Source organism: Petaurus breviceps, unplaced genomic scaffold (assembly GCF_028583685.1).
Source record: "Petaurus breviceps papuanus isolate PSGF00001 unplaced genomic scaffold, PetGlider_PUasm1.0 185, whole genome shotgun sequence".
In the NCBI taxonomy this organism is placed as follows: Eukaryota; Metazoa; Chordata; class Mammalia; order Diprotodontia; family Petauridae; genus Petaurus; species Petaurus breviceps.
In genome coordinates, this window is record NW_027185797.1 from 38,729,432 (window position 1) to 38,739,216 (window position 9,785).

Consider the following 9,785-nt stretch of genomic DNA (forward strand, 5'->3'; position numbering starts at 1 on the left):
CATCCTGTTCTTCCCCAGTGATTGGCTTATTGAATAAAGGTACATTTTTTTGTTCACATTTACCTGTTTATTAAAATTGCTGTCAATGTTCATTAAAATAAGCCCTCCCCTGAAAATAAGCCCTCTGGTGTTTTTCTGTCCAAAAAAAAATTAATAAGACAGTGTCTCCTTATCGGGGGAACACGGTAGCTCTAGCAATGTGTGTGTTAGCACTTCCCTGAAAAGCACACAGCCAAGGTGAGTGAACTTATCCACAGTAATCAAAGTGTCCCCATTGGCTGTAACCAACGGTCCCACATGCGGATGGTGTGGTGGTGGCTAGTGGAGAGCCTGTATTTCCTTGGTGTTAATCGTTAAGCCCAAATTAGTACAAGTAGGGAAGAATCGATCTGTACTTTGTGGCATCTCAGCTTCAAAGGCTGCATTGTATAAACAATCATCTGCAAATAAAGTCATGCACCAACTCTCCCTCCACTTTAGTCTTGGCTTACAAGCCTTTTCAAGTTAAATAACTTACCATCAGTGCAGTAATTGACCTTGAAACTGTTTTATCTTTGTTGAAGGCGGACAACCACATCACTGCTAAAAAGCATGGAAAGCACACGGCTCTGCTTTACTCCATTTTAAGTGACCAGGAAAGTTCGAGAGCAACATCCATTATGCAGAACCCATGGAAGCATGCTTTTGTGAAACTGATGTGCAATACCAATGAACTTCTCCTGGGCAACCCAATTTTGCCATGATTTCCCAACTCACGATTTTCACTGCTACCCCGCTAATGAGCAGAAGAAACTTACAGCTGGCATTCAGGAAGACAAATGACAAGCCAGTGAACTTGGCTTCTATTGCAGAAAAAGTTCTAAAGGCTACTATTAGAGAAATGGTTCATCTTGGAAAAGAAGCAACAGGGATAGACATTTTATTTTTATCCATCTGTCTGTCTTTCCATCTATCTATGTATCTATCATCTATCTATCTATCTATCTATCTATCTATCTCTCTATCTATCTATCCACAGTTGCTTCCCTGGTAGGTCAGTGAAATGCTATCAGCTCCTCCAACCTAGATTTTAGCAAAGCATTTGACAAAGCAGCTCATGCTGTTCTTGTGGACAAGATGGAGAAATGTACATAAGAGCAGTGGTATCAAACTCAAATAGATAATACATAAGGACCCCTGCAGGCCACATATTGACTTAGTTTTAAAATATAATGTTATATACATTTTACTGTATTTTTTTATTTTGCTAAATATTTCCCAATTATATTTTAATCTGGTCTGGGGAGCCCCAGGAGTGCTGCTTCTGCAGAAGAGCTGGGGGTGGGTGGGTGGAGAGTGGACCCCAGATGTTTAATCCTCTGCTTAGGGGATGGTCTGATTAGGTGGATCTGGAATGTGCCCAATGAATGGACCCAAAGAGTAGTTGTCAATGGGTGAACATGGAAGGAGGTTTCCAGTGGAGTTCCCCAATGAACGCAATGAAGACTTTCATTCAATCCAATCCAATGAGCAGTATATATTAAGCACCTATTAGGTACCAAAAAACTGGAAATATAAAGAAGAAAAATGAAAAGAGTACTTGCCCTCGAGGAGTTTACATTCTATTATCCTGGAATAGTTGTAGTATTTTACAAGGTGGTTTTGAGATAAATGTTTTGTCAGTCATTATAGGGGACACCAGTCAGTCACCCCTCCTCCTTCTGAAATATACAATTCTGTGTGTCGGTAAGGACAGCGCAAACACAACTCTCCCTCGGTTTCTGTCCTACCAGATCCACAGATGACACAAAGTTGGGAGGGTTAGCTAACCCAAGGGATGACAAAGCCAGGAGGCTGAAATGTCGGGCTGAATCAAATGAAGCTCAATGTAAAAGTTCTGCTTTGGGCTTCCAGAAATCAACGCCCTTCCCACAAGGTGTGGAGAGGAGGAGGTGGACCAAAGGTCCCCTAAAATAGGTCTGGGGGTTTTGGTAGACTACACGCTGTGGTGTGAACAGGCAGTCCCTAAGGTTAGCTGGATGGGAGGTACATTTTGAGAGGCATGTTATCCATGAGCAGGAGGTAACGGCCCCGCTGCACTCTGCCCAGACAGACAACGTCTGGAGTCATGAGATCCAGCAGGAGCGCCGTATTTTAAAAAGAATGCTGTTGTCTTTCATTTTTGAAAAGGACCAATGACATCACAGGGTGATGACTTGTGCATGAATTGGGTGTAAGTGAGGCAGTTACCCAATGTCCTCAACCTCACTCTCTCTTTCAGCGTCATGGAAATGTAGTGGCAAGAAAAAAGCCCAGACCACTGGTGATGACCCAGGATGCAGGGGATGACCTTGGCATCTTAAATGTCGGACCACGCGTTCCAGTGCCTGCTTCAGCCTCCTTCATGGCTGGTGGAACACATTGTTCTCATCTGACCATTGGCCATGGCATAGACATTCCCCCAGCTCTCTGATTACCATCAACCTGGTTTGGCCCATGTGCCAGGGAAGTTTTACCAGGGTGTGGCTACTGCACATGCTACAGCTTCTTGGGGCCATAGGTGAGAGTTGGGTGAATCCAGTGACACCAAAGGTGGAAAGTAGTCCTCCCCCTAGAGGGCTCCCAAACACCCCATGTACCCCAAGAGAGCATAAATTAGCTGGAAAGTATACAGGAAGAGAGTGAGGATGGTGAAGGTCACAGAGATTGTACCAAATGAAGAACAGAGGAAGGAATTGAGAATGTTTAGTTTAGAGAAGACTGGGGGTGGGAGTGGGAAATGAGACCTGACTAAGTATGTGAAGGCTTGTCCCATGGAGGGGGCAATCCACTTGTTCATCTTGGCTCCAGAGGGCAGAACGAAGAGCAGCAGACAGAAACAGTGGAGACACATTTCTCCTTGATGCATGGGAGGAAAATTCCTTATAATTAGAGTTGTCCAAAAGTGAACTGGATCGCCCCTGGAGGTCCGAGCTCCCTCCTATTGGAGGTATGTGGGTGCAGGCTGAATGGTCACTTGTCAGGTAGGTTGAAGAAGGGATTCTCAGGCAGGTAAGGGTTGGAATAGCTAGCCTCTAAAGTCCCTTGGAACCCCGAGATTCCATGAGTCTGTGATTCTGAGGGCTCCAGCCAAATCCAATTATCAGTCATTTCTTACCTCTGGGCACCCCTTCTCTTCTCTTGCACAGATGAGATTTTAGAAAGCACTTCTAGGCCATTGCTTTTCATTCCCCTCAAAGATGGGGGATTGAGAGAGAAGGAGGGAGATGGGGAGGGGTGGTGGTGGTGAGTGACATGGGTAAATGAGATGGACAGAAGGAGAAATGGAGGATTGAAGGAGCTATGGATTGAGACCTAGACAATGAAGAGAGAGATTGAGAGGAAGGCAGAGATGGGGGATTTGGGGAAAAGGGAGAAGGATAAAGTGAGGGCCTGAGAGAACAAGAGACAAAGAGAGACAGAGACAGTCACAGAGAGAGATAGAGAGAGGGAGAGACAGACACACAGAGAGAGAAACAGAGAGACAGAGACAGTAAGAGAGAAAGAAAGAGAGAAAGGAGAGTTAAAGAAGAAAAAGATAGAAAGGAGAGAAGTAGAGAATTGAGAGAAAAGAGATGGAGAATTGAGAGGAAAGGAATGGGAGAAAGGAAAAGAGATGGGTGAACTCAAATCACCCCACCGATCTCTCAATCCTCCATCTGTTCCTTCCCCTCAATCATTTCCTCACCTTTAATTCCCTAATTTTCTGTCTTGTTTCCTCTTCTCTCTGTCTGTCCACTCACAGAGGTTCCATCTGAATTTAAACCCTGCTCACTTCTCACCTGGACTTTGGCAGTAGTCCTTTAACTGACATCTCTGTTTCTAATTTATTCTGTGTGTGTGTGTGTGTGTGTGTGTGTGTCTCTCTCTCTCTCCCTCTCTCTCTGTCTCCGTGTTTGTCTGTCTGTCTGTCTCCTTCCCTCTTTCCCCCTCCCCCTTCTTGGGGCCAGGGACTGTCTTTTGCCCCTTTTTGTATTCCTAGCACTTAGCACACTGCCTATATTATAGTAGGTATTTATTAAATGTTAATTGACTGACTGACTGGCCTGACAATGAGATTGTCTACAGCACACATCCAATTACCTCTGTCACCTGCTCAAAAACCATCAAAGGTTCCCTGTTGCCTTGAGAAGAAAACACAGATCTCTCAGCCTGGCATTTAAAGCCTGCCACAGCTGGCTTCAGCTTGCCTTCCCAAACTGATGCCATCTTACTCTTCTCCATGCATTCTGCATTCCAGCCAAACCTTGCCCACAAATGTTCTCTGCTTCGGATGTTCCATCTCTCACCTCTATGGACTCATTAGTTTTTCCTCATTCCTGGGACATACTCAATTCATTTCAGCAAACATTGAGTATGGAAGTACCTACTGTGTACCAGCATCATGCTAGAAGCTCAACAGACCCTGACATCAGTGAGCATACATTCTCCTGAGGGAGATCCAAAATATACACTGATGTTTGCATACCAAGTAATGCAAAGTAAACTCAAGGTGAGAGTGCTAACAATGGGGTAGGGGATTAGAAAGAGCCTCTTGGAGAAGGTAGCACCTGAGCTGGGCTTAGAGAAGAGCTAAGGATTCTAAGAACTGTAGGTGAGGAGGGAAGGCATTCCTGGCAGGGGCTACTACCTAAGCAAAGTCATTGACGTGAGAGATGGAAGCAGCCCAGGCTGACTGGATAGAGAGGTGAAATATGAAATATGACTGGAAAGATAGGTAGGAATTATAATGTGGAAGGTTCAGAATGCCTAGCTGAAGGATTTCTATTTTATCCCAGAGGCCAGAGGAAGGCATTTAATATTTTGGGGAAGGTAGGTGATACGGGTCCATCTTTCTCTTTGAAATGTCAGCTTGGCAGCTATGGGGAAGATGGATTGAGAAGGGAGTGGAGATAGGTGCATCAATTAGGTGGTAATTACAAGGGTGTAGGTAGAAAGTTACAAGGGACTGAAGAGAGCCAATTGTTAAAGTTTCAGTGTGGTATTTACACCTGGATTATTGGAGAAAAAAGAAAGGAAGGAAGGAAGGAAGGAAGGAAGGAAGGAAGGAAGGAAAGGAAGGGAGGGAGGGAGGGAGGAAAGAAGGAAGAAAGAAGAAAGGAAGGAAAGGAAAAGAAAAAGTCAGGGCTTAGTTTACTATTTTGTTGATTTCTAGACTTAAGAAAGTAATGGAGGAAAATGTTAATAATGCATATTAGACTTATGGACAACCCCAGAGCTGGTTGTTAAATATTTACCAGCACACTTCTGTGTGAGAAGGAGCTGCATAGAAGAGTTGTTAGTAAGACTTGGCAGCTGACCAGATAAGGAATAGGATGGAAAGTGAAAACTGATGATGACTCCAAATTGGGAACCCAAATCTGGTGCCTTCCACAGAAACAGGCAGGTTTGGGGATGTTGAGTTTTGGGGATGTGAAATGCCTACAGAATGTCCAGGTTGGAGACAGATGGTGATGTGGGACTAGAGTTCTACATCTGGAAGCCATTGGCATAGAACTGAAGGATCACCACCACATGAGCATTTGAAAGGAGAGAAGAGAGGCACAGATGGAGCCTTGAAGGACGCCAACATTTAGTGAGAGAAGGATGATGAAGGAGGAGACTGAGAAAGCTCAGGAGAGAGCAATGCTGTGGAAGCCAAGAAAGATGACAACATTTATTAAGTACCTATTATGTGCTAGGCATTTGTGTGGAACCCTGGGAATACAATAAGAGGCAGAAGATAGTCCCTGTCCTCAAGGAACTTGTAATCTAGTGGGGACAAAACGGACAAAGGAACATACACTAACAAACTACATACAGGATAAATAGGAAATAATGAACAGAGGGAAGGCTCAAGAATGAAAAAGAGATTAGGGAAGTATTCCTGCAGACAATAGGATTTTAACCGGGACTTAAAGGAAGCCAGGGAAGTCAAGAGGTGGAGCAGAGGAGGGAGTGCATTCTAAGCATGGGGGACAGCCAGAGAGAATGAGAGTAAACAGGAAGCACTGAAAGATTGCCATGTAGTAGAGAGGACCCAGTTGATAGGAGAGAATATAATTTAGTAGTGAATTTGTAACTGTGTAAGTCCCTCCAGGTCAATCTTAGAGGTAAGGTTGTATCCTGCAGGACTGGGAGTCCAACCATGATGCTTGCTATGTAACTGAAGGCAAGTTTCTGAGCCTCGGTTTCCTCATCTTTAAAATGGGAATGATCATAGCATTTAACCTCCCAGGGTGGTTTCCAGGCTCAAATGAGGTCTTTTCTGTAAGGCACTTTGCAAAGCTTAAAGTGACAAAGCAATGTAGGTTATTTCTACTGTTCAATGACTGGAGGTCAGGGCAGAGAGAGTGGATGAAGCAAATAAGCATTTATCAAGGACCTATCCTGTACCAGGCCCTGGGAGCTCCAAAGACAAAAGTAAGAAAGTCCCTTCTCTCAAGGAAATTACGTTCTTTGCAGGGGACACAACAGGTATGTACATAGGAAGAAAACAAGCATTTATTAATAAAAACAATAATAATAGCTAACATTTATATAGTTATAAACGTTATATATTTATATATAACCTGGGGGCAGTTAAGTGGCACAGTGGATATAGAGCTGGGCCTGGAGTCAGGAACACCCATCTTCCTGAGTTCAAATCAGGCCTCAGATGCTTACTAGCTGTGTGACCCTGGGCAAGTCACTTAACATTGTTTGCCTCAGTTTCCTCATCTTAAAATGAGTTGGAGAAAAAAGTGGCAAACCATTCCAGTATCTTTGCCAAGAAAACCCCAAATGGAATCAGAAAAAGTGGGAACACAATTAAACAGCTAAACAACATGATAGTGCCTACTATGTGCCAAACATGCTAAACACTTTATAATTATATCATTTGGTTATAATTATTGTTATTAATAATTATTACTATGATAAATGCAAGGCACTTTTGGTGTGATGGAGGTGCCAGCAGGTGGGGAGGGAGAAATCAGGAAAAGTTTCAGGTAGGAGGTGGCATCTGAACTTGAAGGAAACTTGGATGTTTGCGGTAACCATAGATAGAAGGGGAACTGGCAAGACATGAATGACCATGGCAAGGGGCAAGGGATCCATGAAGAACCAAGGGTTAAGATGGGGAAGTGAGCGAAGATGTCCAGAGCAGAGGTGAGGGCCAAGGAGTAGGGACTGGAAATCATAGTGAGGATGGAGACTGGGTGTGGGAGGACTGAAGTGGGAAGGGAGGGGGTAGAGGGAAAGAGGGAGGGGGGGGGGGGGGGGGAAGCAGAGAGGAGGAGGAGGAGGAGAGAGGAGAAGAAGAAGAAGAAGAAGAAGAAGAAGAAGAAGAAGAAGAAGAAGAAGAAGAAGAAGAAGAAGAAGAAGAAGAAGAAGAAGAAGAAGAAGAAGAAGAAAGGAGAGGAGGAGGAGGAGAAAGAAAGAGATAGAGGGAGAGAAACAGAGACACAGAGGAGGAGAGAGAGAGAGAGAAACAGAGACAGAGGAAGAAAAGACAGAGACAGAAACAGAGAGGGATGGGGGTGGAGAGGAGACAGAGACAGAGATGGAGGAAGGAAGAAAGGTGGATACAGACAGATGGGACAGAGACAGATACAGAAACAGAGAGGGATGGAAGATGTGCTCAGAGAGAGGAATTCTGGGGTCCTAGATCAGGTGACCTTGTTCAGCTTGGCTCCCAAGGGCAGAACTAGCGGCCATGGGTGGAAATGCTGGAGGTTGCTTTCATTTGACAAAGGGGGGAGGAAGAGTTCCCTAGGGCTGGAGCAGTCACGGTTACCCAGCTGGCTAGCTGGGGCCAAGTTTGGTCAGCAAAGGCTTCATGACACACAAGGGTAAGAACCCCTCATCCAGTCCAGTCTCCTGATTTTATAGCAAAGGAAGCAAAGACCCAGGATTTCTCCCTGACAATTACAATCCTCCACTTTTAAAAGATTTCATGAGCATGACGGAGCCCACTAGAGGAGCCCAAGTCTCCAAGAAGAGGGTCTTCAAAGCCCAGAGTACAGGGAAAATGATACCCAGGGTCCACCTTCTTAGAATCCTTTTTCTTTAATAATCAATTCCTGTGGAATGGGGGAAAGTCTTTTCTGCCTAAAGGCAGGCAGCAGGCACTTAAAGGCTTATTCTCTCCCTCTCACACCAGAACTTCACCGGGGCCTGAGGACCCTCTTAAGATGGGACATCCCTCACTCTCCCCCATCCTGTTCCTCCACGAGTGAGATCCATCTGGGGGGGGTCTCCATTTTGGGCACTGGCCCGTGCTGGCCATGCCTCATTACCCTTTCAGCCCTATTTCTAATCTTCCACACCCCTCCTTGTCCCCTCATCTGGCGCCTTTCTGAGTGGAATCTCCTTGAAGGTAAGGACTGTTTTTTTTTCCTATTTGTGTCGGCTGCATTTGACCCAGAGGCAAACACTTGCTAAACTCTTCTGCCTTGCCTTGCCTGAGGTCCCTCCCAGCTCTGTTCTCAGTCTGGGGCCCTGGGGGCTGGCACTGGGGATCGGTGGAGCTCATCTCCTATCCGGGTGCAGCAGGAAGCAACGCCCGGATAGGCAAAGACAGCTCTCCTTTTTCCATAGCAAGGTCTCAGCCAGTTGGGGACCCTCTGGAGATGATGTCCGGCCTGATTCTGCTCTCCACCCTCCTCCTCATCTCTGCCCAGAGCCCCGGTAGGTGTTTGAATCGGGGTGAAGGGGGATCAGGAATTGGGGAAGGACCGAGATACAGAGAGGGCTTGGGGGTGAGGTCGGCACAGGGAGGAGCCAGATGGAGGAAGAAGTGGGTGCCCACCAACAGGTCCAGACATGGGGCCATTTGAGGGCAGGACTCATGGAAAGAGAGGGAGAAATGGAGCTCTAGAGGAGGACCAAGCCCATCCCCTTCATTTTAGGGATGAGGAAACTGAGGCAAGGCACTCACCTAGGGCCCCGTGTGACAAAGGACTAGGTCTCACATCTCCTGACATCCAGCCCAGCTCTCTTCCCCTTCTGTCTGGGCCTCCATTAACCCCCTTCAGCAGGAGCACAGAAAACAGCTCGAGCTCTGGGGATAGTAAGAAGTTGGGCTCTGAGAGGGAAAGCTGGTCCAAGGGGTCTGGGGAAGCCAGAGAGAGCCACGGAGCAGAGAGGAAGATGCCCCTTTGGTGCATCAGGCCCACATCTGCCTTCCTATCACCCATCTATATTTACCCAGGTCTGAGTGAAGAAATGAAAGTACTCCCTCCCTCCCCATCTCCCCAGTGCACAGTGGGTTTGGGGAAGGCGAATTGAGGGGAGGTGTGCCCCCACTTTTAAAATCCCTTCTCTCACTGAGATATAGTAGAAAGTACCATGTCAAATGACCTGGGTGCCTTGTGCATAGTAAGCGCTTAATTAATATTTATTGAGACCTTTCTCTGTCCCCTGCCCTGTTCTTATGGTGTTGGGTAAAAACCTGGCCCTCTGGGGCCTCATTCTCCCCTCCTGTGAATCAGAGGACCCTAGAGGGGGTTGGGCTACTAGCTGGTATGGGCCCTCCCTACTCTGACTTAGTACAGCCCAGTGCTTCAAAGTTCCATCTGAGCAAGACCCTTTTACTCCCTGGGCCTGTTCTCATCACTAAACTCATGAGGGTTGGATTAAAAAGTCTCTTAACTGGCTCTAAATTTTCTGTGAGCCTAGCCAATGCTGGGAGGTGCCAAAGAAAAAGAATATCAGAGCTGGTAAGGCCCTGATAACAGGGAATTTCAGAGCTGGGAGGGCCCTTAGAACAGGGGATGTCAGGGCTGGGAGGGGCCTTAGAACAGGGG

The 9,785-nt window shown here is 46.2% G+C and overlaps 2 protein-coding genes across 2 annotated transcripts in view; one reads left to right on the forward strand and one right to left on the reverse strand.

The window, feature by feature from the left end:
* The window catches only part of LOC138161883 (serine/threonine-protein phosphatase 2A 65 kDa regulatory subunit A alpha isoform), a 454,863-nt gene extending 452,245 nt beyond the window's left edge, over positions 1-2,618 (reverse strand). Inside the window, exon 1 of the mRNA XM_069088915.1 lies at positions 2,609-2,618. The gene's annotated coding sequence lies outside the window, so the exon portion shown is untranslated. The remainder of the gene's footprint in view (positions 1-2,608) is intronic.
* Positions 2,619-8,256: 5,638 nt separating this feature from the next.
* Positions 8,257-9,785, forward strand: part of CD79A (CD79a molecule) — a 16,065-nt gene continuing 14,536 nt past the window's right edge. Inside the window, exon 1 of the mRNA XM_069088228.1 lies at positions 8,257-8,667. Coding sequence (XP_068944329.1) covers positions 8,610-8,667 — 58 coding nt within the window. The 5' untranslated portion in view covers positions 8,257-8,609. The remainder of the gene's footprint in view (positions 8,668-9,785) is intronic.